The following is a 16,013-nucleotide window of genomic DNA, read 5'->3' as shown; positions in this document are numbered from 1 at the left end:
TGTGTGATTTTAAGTATACTAAGGTACTAACCATTCAAATCTTGTTTTAAGCCAATTGATACTGAAAAAGTATCATAAAATATTATCTCAAGACTATTTCCTCTTTAAGTGCCACCTGTATTCAAATGACCATTTGTCAAAAAGGACCACTTTTCTATGACTTCCTTAATTTGGTCTCACTCAGCATGGTGTGTATAAAAGCAAGCTGTATTCACGTGACTTATGTCAGAGCTCCCTGGAAGCCAGAAGTTTACTGCAGTGTCTACTTCAAAATATCTATGATTTCAAAGGCCTAGTCATTAAAAGAAAGTAATGTTTTAAAATTCACACACAATCCCAGGCATCAGTATTCTTGTAAGATCTTCCAACACTTTGTAACATGACCAAAGATTTAAACCTTCTACTTTAACTGACTTTTTAAAAAACAGCTGCATTGAAAAACACTTCAGTAACTAAAAATGAAATCTGTCACTTTATTTTCCCCAGTGACTCTAAAAGTAACAGAAGATGGAAAAGGAGAGCTGTCTGATCCTCATTAGCGTTAAAAAGGAAAAGGTACAAAACCTTACTCACAGACCTTGAATAAGACCAGCACTGCCTTATTAAACTCAGTCAGAAGCAATGCTGATATACACCATGTATTGCTAGGGTATTTGTAGACAAAGGATTCTCAAAACATTGTAACATTAAAACCATATCATCTTTGCCCACAGAAAAAAAATGAACAGGTCACCATGAGGAAGTCAAACTCTGAGGAATGGAAAAACCAAAGGCAATCTCAAAGCAGAGATAATGTATCCTACCTCCTTCCCTCATGGCAGAGGCAGGAGAATTTTGTATACATTGTCAGACAAAAGTCTCTGTGTCTCACACCTTATCTTGTTACAAGGGAAAGCTCACAACCTAGAGGGAATCGGGGATAACTGTGACATAATATGTCTGAGACAATGGTATTCAAACCTTCACTTCAAGGAGGCTTTTCTACAACAGAATTCTGAACAGTCTCTGCTACATTAAAAAAAAGTTGTTTTTAAAAATCATGTACAAAAAAGAATCAATTTTTGGTAGAATTTTTTTATTTTTTAAATATATATTTTATTTATTTCACTAAATGTTTCCAAATTACATGTAAAATTTTTAATATGCATTTTTTTAAGTTTGCATTTCAATTTCTCTCTCTCCCTCCTGCTCCTCCCCCACTCTAGGCCACTTTCTTAAATGGATTTCACTGTTAGATTATCAGGATGAAGAACTAATTATATTATAGTTATTATACCACAGGATTAAAGACTTCCCTAGAAGCAAGTATCACAAGGAAATGAAATATCTGGGCTGTACTTATTTGTGGTGGTGTTGTCTTTTTAATCATGACAACAGTCATGTTCATTAAACACCTAGCCTACCTGGAGCATTCATATAACCCACACTCAATCCCTAAAGTTATTATGCATAGTACTGCACAAAATCAAAAAGCTTTGAAAATAAGAAATCTTTCATGGCATTAAACAATTTCCTTAAGTGCACATATTTTAATAGGTGATACAAGAGTCCCGTAGAACATCAGCTCCTTAACAAATTATGGTGCCACACGCTACAAAAATAGCTTCAACAAGAACAAATGTTTAAACAGTGAGTATACCAATGCTTTACTTTTTACAGGCCGAGTATCTTTCAGTTACATTGTCCCAATTAATTACATTCCATATGGCTTTTAGATAATCAGGTCTAACATTTTTATATTGAAGGTAATAAGCATGTTCCCACACATCAATTCCTAGTAGAGGAATAAGACCTATAAAAAGAAAAGAAAAAAGCAAACATCAGTAAATGCAGAAAGTCTCCACTTCCAGATTCTTCCCTTTTGACTCCCATCTTCTCTGCTTCATACAAATTATATTTCAAACTATTTTTTGCTAATGTTTCCATTAAATATTCAAATGAAAACCCTACTTAAAAATAAATCCTATAATTGTAAAAGTTCATTTAAACCTCTGGGCTAAAATAGTTCTTCATCCTGAAGTCTCACTCCAATCTAGGCATTCACACAGTAGGGGAACTCATCCCTAGCCTCTCCCTCTCATTGCATGGTTTCTCCCAGAACCTGGATTTAAGGAGAGCACCCAGGCAGGGCAAGTCCCGTTTCTCTCCAGACTTCCTCCACTAAGCTCTGCACATTTTTTGTTCCCTTCTCCCCATACAGCTTCCCTTTATGTGCTGTTTCCTCCTATTAGAATGTAAGTTCCTTGAGGACAGAGATTGTCTTTCTTTTTACTTGCATTTGTATTTACAGCACTTAGCACAGTACTTGGCACATAGTAAGCACTTATTAATTCTTGCATATGGACCACACTGAGGACTGTGAAAACTGTGATGAATAATCAGAAAGTGTTAATTGAGAGGAAATCACTAAGTAGGATTTCTTTTAACAACTTTTAAAAGCACACTATAAGCATTGAGAAGACATCTTTGTAAGAAAATAGAGAAAACACATAGACTTCTGTTAATAGGTTTGCTTTAACAGAGCCAACACATCTGTAAAGCAGATACTAAAGACTCTACAACTGCATAGGAACCTTGATCTGATCCCCAGGGCTAATTTCACAGCAAACAAATTAAGTATGTCTCAGACACTAGTGGAAACTATGTATTAACAAAGGAAAGGAAATGGAACCAAGGGGAAAAAAACAAACATTTCATAAAAATGTAGCTTAAGTTAATGTTAAGGAGATTCATGGTATATATAAATTAGCATTTTTATATGAGAACATACATATTGCTAGGTTAGACCAACGGTCTACTCCCTCCAATTCTAGCAACTGTAAGACTGTTACTATGCTCTGTGATGAAAAGGATCTGTGTCAGCATGAAGACTGGAACCTAAGGCATATGAAGGTTATGTGACTTGGCCAGAGTCACACCGCTAATAAATGCAGAAGCAAAATTTGAACCCAGGTCCTCCTGACTCCAAGCCAAATGCTTTATCCCCAATGTCACTGCCTCTTGTAATGTCAGTATCACCAATTTGATTACAGATAAAAGCCAAATAGGTCATGATTAGGACTTGTGTTTCATTCTCAATGTCCTGAAATTATCCTAGAGCTTCAGTAATGATAATGACTTTTAAGACATGTAAGTATATGCACAGACCAGGGCCCATCTACTTGGTAATAATAGTTTGCATTTGTATGATGCTTTAAGGTTTGCAAAGCACTTTATGAATATCATCTCATTATGAAATAAAGGGCTTATTAAATGAAATACAAACATCTTTTTATGTACTAAAATTTAAGATGTTGGCTCTATCGCCAGCTTTGCTCTATCTATAAAATTGTACTTTTTAAAATTATAGTCTGAGTTTTCATATTTAAAAAAAAACTTTCAAAAGGCTGCTCTCACTCAGAAATACTTTCCATATTATTCACTCCAGGTGACATTTTTATATATGAGACCATATAACACATTGCTGATATTTCAGCAATATTTCTTGACAACCACCACCTCTTCTGACTGTAATGTCTAATCCTTTTTCATCCCGATCTCTAACCTGTCGTTCCTTGCAAAGGATCCTGATTAGCACAAGCAGCGATCTGCAGCCGTCCTTGCTCCTTATTGAAGCCAAGCCAACCCCAACCTGAACCTTGAACACCAACCGACACAGCTGTCAACTTCTCCTTAAATTTTTCAAAAGAACCAAAATCACGTTTGATGGCTTCCAGCAATTCCCCTGTTAGGAAAAAAAATGGAACCACAATAAACACTGCCATTCTGATCAAGTACAGACTCTTTAGGACATTACCTGAGATAGGCTACGTCCCCTGACCCGTGCCCACCCCATAAGTAGACACGGTTAGCCTACATCACCATTTGAAGTACTTTAAAAGTGAAGTAATTGGTGGCAGCTAGGTGCCCAGCCCGACTAGGGACTCAGGTTATGCTGACCAGAAAGCAAGCCAGTCTTTTAAGACTGACACAAGGAGTTTTCTCAAGCAACCCATACGTCTTAGCTGAAAACTGGCTCCATGTAGAATAATCACTTATTGTTTCCATGTTTCTTTGATTCTACACAGACACTTGGGGGATGGGAGGAGGGAGTGGGACACCTCTTTTTCTGAATTCAGAGAACTGCACCTATTCACTCTCCCCCTCTCAACTTGGAAAATCCCTAATCTTTCCTCCAATTAGAAATGAGATTACCTAATTTTGTATCCTGGTTAATTGTTGTCTTTTAATTGGTCTTATTTGATTGTTTTTAATGCATAAAAGTCCGTCTCTTCCTGTATTCAGGGTCCAGTGCCAAAGATGAGGAAGGCAATTAGTCCCAATTTGTTGGGCAACTGGCAAGCACTGCTAATAAATCAGCATGTTTGGAAGCTCAAACTTTGGTTTCCTCCACTTTTATTTGGCTTCAGAATGTCTTAGGTATTTCTGCACGTAAGTTTGCACGTAGATGCGCTCCCTGCTCTGGCCATTCACAAGACTCTGAACAGAATAATGAGGACTAGCCAGTAGAACGAAGGCAATGAGAGTCTTGATTCATGGGAAATACGGGAAAGAAGGACAATTTCGCAGCTATCCTTCCAAAACCAAGGACTATTAATTACGTTCAACGTTCAGGCTATTCTCCAACCTTGGAGACATGAACAGGAGCTCAAAGATGCCACGCCGCCTTCCAGTTTGCAAAAAGAATAAAATAAAATGTTCCTTTACAAAAGAGTTTCAGCGTAAAAACAAAGGGAAAGTATCTGAAGAATCGAAGGCATATGCCGACCAACATCAGAAGATTAGATAGTAGGAAAAAAGATGAAAAAGGGGATACAAAGAACCACCAAACACGTAAGAGCTACATAACACACAAGGTTCTTCCCACCAAAATGGAGCTTCTTATCCTCTGAGGGTGAGGTATCAAAACTCAAATAGAAATGGATTCCCTCTGCTATATGATGACTCAGAAAACTACATATCAACACTATCTGTTTTATTGTGTTTTTATTTATTTTATTAACTTTAGATTTTCCCAGTTACATTTTAATCTGGTTCAGGATGCATTAGGGAGTGTTGTGGACACCTCTGCTCGAATGAATAATTATATGGAACTACAAGTATGATAGGGGTAAGGCAGAGGGAATAAGGAGACTAAACATTTATTAAGCACCTACTACATGAGAAGCATCGTGCTAAGCTCTTCACAAATATTATCTCACCATCAGCCGAGCTATCATTCGGTCAAAAAGGAAAAGGAGATAGAAAGGTGACTGGGGCACTGTTTTGTCATTAACAAAAGAGAGGTCTCTCCCCTCCCATGTCTCTTTTCAGTATCCGTATCTAGGACCTGAGAGCTAAGGATCTAAGAACCTCCCAACACCTGTCAAACTTGATGACAACTATGTACTTCTGGTGATTCATGTGTCAAAAAAAAAATACAGAAGGACAGATCCCTAAGGATGAATCTCCTACTGGTCCACAGGCTCATGAAGAATAACAGCAAAAAAGAAAGTTAATTATGGCAATAACAAACTATTATCAGTCTCAGTGAGTGTAAAATATTGAAATGATGATAAAGCAGCAAAAAAAGCTGAAAAATTACATAGAAGACCAAAATGTAGTTTATAAGTAAACAGGATGTTTATTTTACTCAGGTTAATATATATCTTTTAACAAATACTTGGAATTTATTATTTCACGTATGTTTCTAAAGTCTGACTGCTTTTATTGATGGTTACTTCAGTTTAGAATTTCAAATATTAGACAATCATCTTATGAATAAATAAATACATAAAACAAACAAAACATTTTAAAACCCAGTTTAAAGGCAAGACTTGCTAACGTAATGAACTTTTAAATCACTCAAGACACATTTTTCCCAGGTAATAAACTTTTAAAGGTTCCCTTTCCAGTAGCAAAAGTATATTTAAAAATAAACTAGGACCAGTTTGATTGCCCTGTATTGGGAAACAGTAAAATGCTTTTCCTCATTCAAAGGTAAACTGGTCTACATTACTACCTAAATTCACCAAATATACCTAAAAGGACTTTCCTTCATATCTTTGTTATTGTGGAAAAAAAATTTTAATGCAGTTTTGTGTTTCTAGTACCAAATAACCACATCCAAGACAGTGACCATTAACGATCAGTGAAAATCTAAGGTGACTCCTAACTAAAATAATTAGTACTGCTCTCTCGACTAAAATGTGGTTAATATCCCACCACTACAGACCTTTGGGTTCTCCTCCGCCATTTGGGCTAAGGTTTGTCCAGAAAATAGTGTGATTGATATGACCACCACCATTGAACCGCAGTGCAGGCTGGAGGGCTACCTGAGTAGTAACATCACCTGAAAAGGGAAGTGCAAACAAAAATTAATTTCTCAAAACTCTTATTTTGTATCTCAGAATCTTCTATCTAACAGAGGAAAGGACTGAACTAGATCATCTTTATTAATTTTACGATTCTAAAATTGCCCATGATTCCATATTCTGTGTAAAGAATATAGGGACATAAAGAAAAAAAGTTTCCTCATAACACATACTTTGAATTCAACAGAAACACTCTGATGAGCACTGTGAAGAAGACAAAGGCACTGTCTCACAGTCCTTGCCCTCAAAAAATTTACACTTTTGCGACAGAGATCAAACTTTACATACAAAATCAAACAATGAAAGTCAAATTGTATAATGCAAATTTTAAGGAAATTTCCAACAAACAATTTTGGGAGTCAAAAAGCTACACACACTATTCACTGCAAAATACTGCCACATCAAAAATCTCTGGAACACGATCATACCCTTGAACCCAATAGTTCCATTGGTGGGCTCATACTCTGAAAGCTGATTAGCAAAAACAAACAAAAAAGCTCTAAGATAAAAGATTCTCATGGCAACATTTTAAATAACTGCAAAAAAACTGGAATCACAAAAATGTCCAACAAAAGAGGGGTAGTTAAATAATGATACGTTAATATAGCAGAATTGTAAAGGCAGTGTGTCATCATGAACAAAGGGCCAGCCTAGAGTCAAGAAAACCTGGGTTCAAGTTCTACACTGTAACACATTAGTCAAAGCATACAATCCCTCTCAGCACACCTTCAACTTGCTAACACAAAGGTACAAAGAGGGTGCTAATCTGTATCAGTGGAAGGAGTTTCCTAAGTAGAAATTCCCTAGATCACTTTAAATCATAAGTCTGTACCCAAAAAAGGAATTGTTATTAGAATACCATAATGCAAATAAGACTAAAAAGTATGGGAAATACAAAGAAATCTAGAAAGATCTGCTGGAAACAATGCAAAGTGAAAAAAAATCACAACTGGAAGAATGACGGATACACAAACTATAATCACATAAGGGGAAAAGTGAATGAGAATGCATAGATGAGGAATTTTAATGGTAACTATGAGGAAGGAACAAAAAATTCAGTGTATGGGCTGAAACAAATGTAAATAGTTACTAAACATGTGGTTGGATTTATGTTTAATGTTAAGTTTTTAATAAAACATTTAATTTTTTGTAACAAAGAATTTAATATTTTTAGTTTTCAACATTGATTTCCACAAGATTTTGAGTTACGAATTTTCTCCACATTTCTACCTTCCCCCCACCCTAATGAGGCATTAATTCGTATTGCCCCTTTCCCCAGTCTGCCTTCCCTTCTATCACCCTACTCCCCCCTCCCCACATCCCCTTTCCCCTTACTTTCTTGTAGAGTAAGATAGATTTTTATACCCCATTGTCTGTGTATCTTATTTCCCAATTGCATATAAAAATGACTTTTTTTTTCAACATTTGTTTTTAGAACTCTGAGTTCCAAATTCTCTCCCTTCTTCCCTCCTCACCCACCCTCCTTGAGAAGGCAAGCAATTTAACATAGGCCACACATGTATCATTATGCAAAACACTTCCATAATAGTCATGTTGTGAAAGCCTAACTATATCTCCCTCCATCCTATCCTGTCCCCCTTTATTCACTTTTCTCCCCTGACCCTATCCCTTGTCAAAAGTGTTTGCTTTTGACTACCTCCTCCCCCAATCTGCCCTCCCTTCTATCACCCCCCCATCACATTCCCCACCTACTTTCCTGTAGAGTAAGATACCCAATTGAGTGTGTATGTTATTCCCTCCTTAAGTCAAATCCCATGAGAGCAAGATTCACTCATTGCCTTTTCACCTGCCCCCTCTTCCCTTCCATTATAATTGCTTTTTCTTGCCACTTTTATTTGAGATAATTTGCCCCATTATATCTCTGCCTTTCTCCTCCCAATATATTCCTCTCACCCCTTAATTTTTTTTACATATCATCCCTTCATATTCAACTCACTCTGTGCCCTGTAGAGAAAAGTCCTCTATTTTACTGAAAATCTGTATTTTGCCTTGGAGCATTATACTCAGTTTTGCTGGGTAGGTGATTGTTGGTTTTAATCCTAGCTCCTTTTACCTCCAAAATATCATATGCCAAGCCCTTCGACCCCTTAATGTAGAAGCTGCTAGATCTTATGTTATCCTGATTGTGTTTCCACAATACTCAAATTGTTTCTTTCTGGCTGCTTGCAATATTTTCTCTTTGACCTGGAAACTCTGGAATTTGGCGACAATATTCCTAGGAGTTTTCTTTTTGGGAATTTTTTCAAGAGGCAATTGGTGGATTCTTTCAATTTCTATTTTACCCTCTGGTTCTAAAATATCAGGGCAGTTTTCCTTGATAATTTCTTGCAAGATGATGGTCTAGGCTCTTTTTTTGATCATGGCTTTCAGGTAGTCCAATAACTTTTAAATTATCTCTCCTGGATCTATTTTCCAGGGCAGTGGTTTTTCTAATGAGATATTTCATACAGTCTTCCATTTTTTTCATTCTTTTGGTTCTTTTTTATAATTTCTTGATTTCTCATGAGGTCAATAGCTTCCATTTGCTCCATTCTAATTTTTAAGGCAGTATTTTCTTCAGTGGTCTTTTGGACCTCCTTTTCCACTTGGCTAATTCTGCCTTTTAGGCATTCTTCTCCTTATTGGCTTTTTGGAGCTCTTTTGACATTTGGGTTAGTATATTTTTTAAAGTGTTACTTTCTTCAGTATTTTTTTGGGGGGGGGGCTCTCCTTTAGCAAGTCATTGATTTGATTTTCATGATTTTCTTGCATCACTCTCATTTCTCTTCCCAAATTTTCCTCTACTTCTCTTACTTGATTTTCCAAATCCTTTTTGAGCTCTTCCATGTCCTGAGAGCAATTTGTAATTTTCTGGGAGGTTTTTGACGTAGGATCTTTGACTTTGCTGACTTCTTCCGGCTGTATGTTTTGATCTTGTCTCCAAAGAAAGATTGTATAGTCTGAGTCATTTTATGGTGCTTGCTCGTTTTCTTAGCCAATTACTTGACTTTCAAGCTTTCTGTCACACTTTCAGAGTGAAGAGTGCTTTGTCCCAAGCTTCGGGGGTTTTGTGCTGCTGTTTTCAGAGCTACTTCTATTCTGGGGTGGTATAATGCTCCTCTCCTGGCCTGTGCTCTGGTCTGTGAGTGCAGGCATTCCTTTCTGCCATGTAACCACCAGGAGGACTCCGTCTCCACAGCCGCCACAATGCTCTGCCACACCAGTGCTCCTCCTCCCCCAAGAACCACCAACCAGCACCATGACCCATACTCAAGCAGGCCAAAGCAAGAGAACCTTGCCTCAGTGCCAGCAAAGCAATCTCTGCACTCCCTCTCTGATTACCCGCTTGATTTCTCCCACTGTGTGGGCCTGGGGCCGGAAGTAGCCACTGGGCTGCTGCTACTACAGTCACCTCCACACCGCCCCAGGGCTGCAGCCAGACCACGAACTTCCCTCACCCAGATCCAGAAGTTTTCCCACGGACCTGCTCCATTATCTTTGGGTTTGTGAGTTGAGAAGTCTGGTAACTGCCACAGCTCAGTGATTCAGGGCCCTGAGGCCTCTTTCGCCAGGTCTACTCCGTGCCTGGTCTGTCCTGGCATGGCCCACATTGGGCTGCATTCCGCTCCTAGCACGATGCAATAGACCCTTCCCAGGGATCATCCAGGCCATCTTGGGCAGGAGACTTGTTTCCCTCTGCTATTTTGCAGGTTCTGTAGCTCTAGAATTTGCTTAGAGTCATTTTTTACAGGTGTTTGGAGGGATTTGGGGAAGAGCATAAGCGAGTCCCTGTTTTCAAACCGCCATCTTGGTTCTGCCCCCCAAAATTTAAAAAACTAAAATGTGTGTGTATATATATGCGCGTATATATACATATATATAAAAAATCTATCTGTGTGTGTGTGTGTGTGTGTGTGTGTGTGTGTGTGTGTGTCCATGCATACACACACACATTAATCTGAACAAAAAAAAAAAAGATTTGAGCTAATGTTTTTCCCGTTTTTGGTCTCTATTTTGTAAATCTTTTTTTTAAATTCCAATTCTTCGAAAGCACTTGAAATCTCAATCATTAAGTCCAATTTTGAAAAATATAAATCATACATGTCCCACCTGTGACACATATTGGCTATATGACATTAAACAAGTCACTTAAACCTCTCATTTCTGCAGGCAACATTTATTCTAAAATTCTAAGTTGCAAGCAGGTTGCCAATCTGCACGTCAAAGGACTTTCCTCACCAGGAGTTTCTTACATCAGTGAAATCACAGGCCCAGATCAAAACTCCTATCATAGGCTGTTTTAAAAGGTGTCTATGCACCATAAAGGAGAGACAACCCTACCCCACACACACACAGCCTTCGAGGGAATTATTATGTTACACGCAGCGCAGTACGCTAATCGATAGTTTTAATCCAAATAAGTCAAATTATGATGTTTCACCCTACTTAAAAAGGACAGGGCAGTATGTAATTTCCATCAAAATAAAACTAGTTTTGGTACTTAAAACTATTTTATGTGTAATGCCTTATTTCCTTGATAACTCTGGGCTAAATAAGTTTACTGTTTAAGGAAAACATGAAAGACCTTATTAAAGTGTCATGGTCTATGTTTCTTTTTTTAATCAGTCAACATTCTGTGATTAAGGTGGAACTAAATTGTGGTATCTAAATAGCTCATTGTTTTGAAAAATTTATTAAGCAGGGCCAATGTATAGAATAAAAGTAATAGTCCAGTGGATACCAAAAAATAAAATAAAAGGAGTCCATGAAAGATAGAAAGGTACCATATACACCAAAATATTCATGGCAGCATTTTGTATAGTAGCAAAGAACTGGAAATAAAGTAGGTGTTCACTGGGGAATGACTAAACAAATTGTAGTGTATAATTGTAACGACACATTCCAGCTCTGTTAAGTAAGAAACAATGAATATGAAGAATTCAGAGAACATGAGAAGACTTACATGAACTGAAATATTGCATCCTATATAGGACACGGTCAGTGATAGTTTTGCTGAACTATTTCTCCCCTTTTTTTTTAAATCTTTGTTAAAGGGACAGTTATGTAAAACATTAACAGGAAAACTTTTTTTGTAAAAAAGGTGCATTTGGTTAAAAAAATACTCAACAAAATGAAAGTATAAAAAACAGGCTTTCCCATAATCAAGCCAACTAAACCCAAGGTATTCCTTCTTGTTGCAAGTCCTGCCAAAGCTAGCAGTTTATCATACTGGTTTTTTTTTTAAAGCATTACTGATAACTCATTCAATAAAATTTTTGAATACCTGTTCTACACATAGTAAATACTGTGAGGGATACACATATCAGACAGGTGCTTTTAGGGGTTACAGACCTAAACACTCATCATTTTAATTATATATAGAGCTACTAGTTTGAGAATTCCCTCCATTCCACTAAGGCAGATCAGCAATTCATCTGTATAGGGCAGTCTTAGAGTTTTCTGGAGTACTGGGAGGTTAAATGACTTAAGCTTAAACGAGGCCACACAGGAGTCTGAATTCTGGTCTTCCAGTTTCCAAGCAGGCCCTCTTTCATAAGCCACACTGCTTCTTACATATTTTTATTCTATAGAGATAGGTTTTATGAGTATAAGAGGTGTTTAACAATCCTATGATAATTTCTATTATTATACCTCTATCTAAAATATGTAAGATCATGAGAGAATAGGATCATAAATAGAGAGCTAGAAGAAACCTCAGAGGCTATCCAGTCCTACCCCCCATCTCACAGATGAAGAAAGTGATGGGGCGTTGGAGGCTGTGACTTATAAGATCCTATATCTAGAACTGGGACGGTCTTCAAGAGTCATCTAGTCAAACCTTGTCATTTTATAGCAGAGAAAACTAAGGCCCAGAGACTGAATGACTTATTTTTGACACTTTAAAAAAGCTATATTCCAGTAATCCTTGCTATGAAGCAAATCTCATTTTTCCAGTGGTTTCCTTTACTAAAACCAAAAAATGAAATTTTTTCTCCCCACAGGCAACATCTCAACAAGTGAACTTTTAAAACTTTGCAAAGGGTCAAGATGAAAACCAGATACACTAGAGCTAGGAGTAATGTTGCTGCACATTTGCAATTGTGGGATCCCCTTCCACTTATACCATTTTATCAGTTCTTTGGTAAATCAATTCCTCCCACAACTGAGAATCTTCTCCACAATTTCTTAAATTTCTTAAATTCACTCTTTCCTGAGAATCTACACTATTAAGAGTTAGTTTTCAATACCACATTTTGCCAGCAGGTGCCACCAGTTAATAAGATAAAAATTCAGCTCTGGAAAAAAGCTTACATGTCAGGATTCAAGTTCAGAAAAATGTGAACTAAACAAACTGGTAAATATGAACTTCTTATATAAGTGGGATATCTAAATTCTTAAACCATATATCTTATTAATCTAAGTTAAATCTGACATTGCATATGATGACATACAAATCATTGATTTTTAGAAACTAAAGAACTTTTTACTACTTTGAACAGAAAACTAAAGGATAAGTTAGAATAACTACTAAGGATAATTTTTCAAGAGTTACAAATTTTTGTCTAAGTTAAATAAATAAATAAAAAAGAAATAAATAAAATAAACCCCTAAGTTTTTTAGTAACGGATGTCAATAAATTTGTTTGACCACTTCAACATACAACAAAATAGCTTCAGCATGAATTTTAGTCTCTATTTTAGTAAAGTCAGCCCAGCAATACAAAGTCTGAAGGTACCAAGCTGATTACTGCTATTATGATCACAATGCATTAGGATAGCTAGCCATCACTTCTCCCTACAAAATAGAGGAACTAAAAAGTTCTCCTCCCAACACCAGAGACTGATGCTTACATTTAAAACTGTCTAACAAATGTATCTGGTAGGACTAGAAATCGTCAAAACCACCTTCTCAGATGACTGGGGGAATCAGTACTTGCAGACAAATTTCCTTGGAATACTAGAATCCCTCTGTCTAGTATACTCAAAAATGGATTTCTGATTAAGAAACCTCAACTCGACAGAAAAGAGGCTTCTTTAGGAAACAGAAATAGATTGTTTTGGAGAAGAATTCATGTGAGCAAGCTGAATTTGTGTATAAGGACCAGGGACACTTCTACTCATGTCTGTCTCTACCTAAGCGAGATAGATGGGAACAGCACCTCAGTATTCTAGGGATGGTTGGAGTGGTCTGGAATAGTTCCAACCATATGACAAGAAAGTCATGATTCTTAAATGCTAACATCAATAAAATCCAAAGTCGTTCTTTATTAGACTCTAAAAAGATATGAGCTGATTGTTACACATACTAGCAGTATCTAGCCAAAATGCTGTAAGAATAACCATGCTTAATTCAGGTCAGAAGTCAATTCTAAATGAGTAGATTTCAGAAACTCAAGCTCAAATTTTCCTGGACTGAGAAAACAGCTGAATACATCAAGCTAAAGTCCTATTCTGGAATTGACCATATCATTAGAAAAAAGGTTTTCACAATTGTATAATCACTTAAAGGAACAAGTGTCACAGTGATTTATCTGAACACAAGAGCATAAGTGTTTCCACTTCAATATTTATCTTTTAGTCAGTTTCTTAAATAGCTTCACATACCCTTTCCCAGGGCTTCTTTATATTTCTCCTCTGTAGCATTCAAGTTATTCACATAAGTGGCATGATGTTTGCTGTGATGCAACTGCATGATCTGTGCATTAATGTGAGGCTCCAATGCACCATAATCATAAGGCAAGTCAGGGAGGCTGTGCTTTTGCCTGGAGCCCAAGCATCCCAAAGCTGGTACTAACCTACTGGTTCTCCTGCAAAGATATTTAAAAAAAAAAAAGTCACTACATTAAATAAACAAAATTTTCCATTAAATGGTGATGTTGGTCCACATAACTATAAAGGAGGATGGGAAATAACCAATATATCCAGTTTCACTTATGCTTAGAGAAAGGATTAGTAATTTTATACATTTAATTGTTTATTCCTTGTTCACATTGGTTTCAGAAACAATGAGATCTTTTTCCAGGAAACAAATTTGGCTATTCTTACACTGGAATTTGGTCTTTTTTTTTTTTGTATCCTCAACTTGGTACAGTACCTGGCACACAGTAAGCACTAAATAAATGTTCATTAAATTCATCCAGCAGGTGTGGGGAAGGCCACTTGGGTGTGGCCTTTTAACTGTTTTCCAAGTTTTACAGAACAAATCCTTTTATTAAGGGGATTTGTTCTATGAAGTCTGCATTCGGTCAAAGGGCCTAACTTGAGGACGTAGAGGGCCATATGTAGCCTTGAGGACACAGATTCTCCAGCCCTGGAGCACGTCTCACCTACCATGGATTAGAGTCATGGATTAATATTTTTAAAACGCACACAGAAATTCTGCATTCAGTTTGGTTGGTCCAGTAACAAGTTCTTTTTTTTATGTCTTCTTCCCTTCTGGCTGCAAATCTAGGACAAGGAAAAGGTTACTTCCAAGCGGCATAGATCTAAATGCTAAAGGTGAAGGTTATCTTCAAAAAACACTCTAATTCAGCAAACCGGAAGGCCCTTAAAAGGCTCCAGCCGGGAGGTCAGCGGGGGGGAGGAGGAAAAAGAAGAGAAAGGCAAGGAAGATATGTGCCCCAATATTCCGTTAAATCAGCAGCATTTATTAGGCCCAAATTAAGCGTTTGTTAAGTGCCAGGCGCCGTACTAAGCACGGAGAATACAAATAGAAACAGACAATCCCTGCCCTCAAGAAGCTTACATTCTAACGATGGCAGGCCACACAAAAAGCGGGCTAAAGGACCGCTGCCCAGGCCTGGCAGCATTAGCGGTAGGGAAAGCACCACTCCCACTGCAGGCCCAGACCCCACTGGGGTCCCTGCCTGCCTCCGGCCTGGGCTCCGAGCGCGCCCTTGGGCCATCGGTGACCTCCAGCCTGGCAAGCTGGCACGATAAGAGGGGCCCCGGCAGGAGCCACGGGCCCCGACCCCTGGATCCCCCCTCACCTGCACATCACGCTGCACAACATGGTCGCCATCGCCAGCGGCAGCCAAGGCAGGCCCCGCCGCCGCTATACCGGCTATACCGGGCACCAAAAAGCAACCACGCGCAAAGTAGCGCAGCGCTTCGGGGATCACAACACCAAGGACGGCGGCTTCCGCCCCTTCCGGTTCCGCCCCCCTTCCCTCCTCCCTCCCGGCCCCCGCCGCCCTCCGCCCACCGCTACCAACCCCAGGAGGGGAGAACCGACGCATAGCGCTCCTGGGGTCTGGGGATCTGGTCACTTACCCATCCCATCATGTTAGAGAACAAAAAGTAAAGACAATTCTGAATGAGTCGAAGTAAATGGCCTCGTATCGTGGTCGTATCGCCTCTAGCGTGTTGAAGAAAAAAGCCGGTCTCCCCTATCTGTGTGAATTGGTACAGCCCTCTCGGAATTCCACCAGGTTGGAGTCCCCCTCGCTGGTCACACGCTCTGTGACCTCTCTCTCGGAGATTGCGCTGCGGTCCCTGGGAAGAAAGGAGTTAATGGGCGTACCCCCTCACCTCGCATCGCGCTGTTCACTTCTCGCACTGCTGCCCGCAGGCACTTGATCAGCTTAACCTTAGGCGTAGGAGAGCGCTTACCCCTCAGAGGTGTCAAACACGCTGGCTGTCAGGACGCGATCTCTGAGTG

At 38.5% G+C, this 16,013-nt stretch overlaps 1 protein-coding gene across 1 annotated transcript; it reads right to left on the bottom strand.

Annotated features, from left to right (window-relative positions):
• Positions 1-1,336: 1,336 nt before the first annotated feature.
• SOD2 (superoxide dismutase 2) lies at positions 1,337-15,534 on the bottom strand. Its single transcript, XM_036767886.1, has 5 exons — positions 15,343-15,534; positions 13,958-14,160; positions 6,215-6,331; positions 3,545-3,724; positions 1,337-1,792 (listed from the first exon to the last, which is right to left on the bottom strand). The coding sequence occupies exons 1-5, from the start codon at positions 15,372-15,374 to the stop codon at positions 1,647-1,649; spliced, it is 678 nt and encodes a 225-aa protein (XP_036623781.1). The 5' UTR covers positions 15,375-15,534; the 3' UTR covers positions 1,337-1,646.
• Positions 15,535-16,013: the final 479 nt, after the last annotated feature.

The sequence above is a fragment of the Trichosurus vulpecula genome, chromosome 7, assembly GCF_011100635.1.
Source record: "Trichosurus vulpecula isolate mTriVul1 chromosome 7, mTriVul1.pri, whole genome shotgun sequence".
In the NCBI taxonomy this organism is placed as follows: domain Eukaryota; kingdom Metazoa; phylum Chordata; class Mammalia; order Diprotodontia; family Phalangeridae; genus Trichosurus; species Trichosurus vulpecula.
Note: the sequence above shows the minus strand (reverse complement) of the source record. Positions and strands in the feature narration are given on the sequence as shown.

Excerpts from the sequence above, each read along its gene's own strand:
- SOD2 (XM_036767886.1), bottom strand. The coding sequence starts at position 15,374 with ATGGCGACCATGTTGTGCAGCGTGATGTGCAG. Across the intron at positions 14,161-15,342 it reads TTGTGCAGCGTGATGTGCAG|GAGAACCAGTAGGTTAGTAC; the intron begins GTGAGGGGGGAT and ends ATATCTTTGCAG. Across the intron at positions 6,332-13,957 it reads TAAAGAAGCCCTGGGAAAGG|GTGATGTTACTACTCAGGTA; the intron begins GTATGTGAAGCT and ends TTCCCTTTTCAG.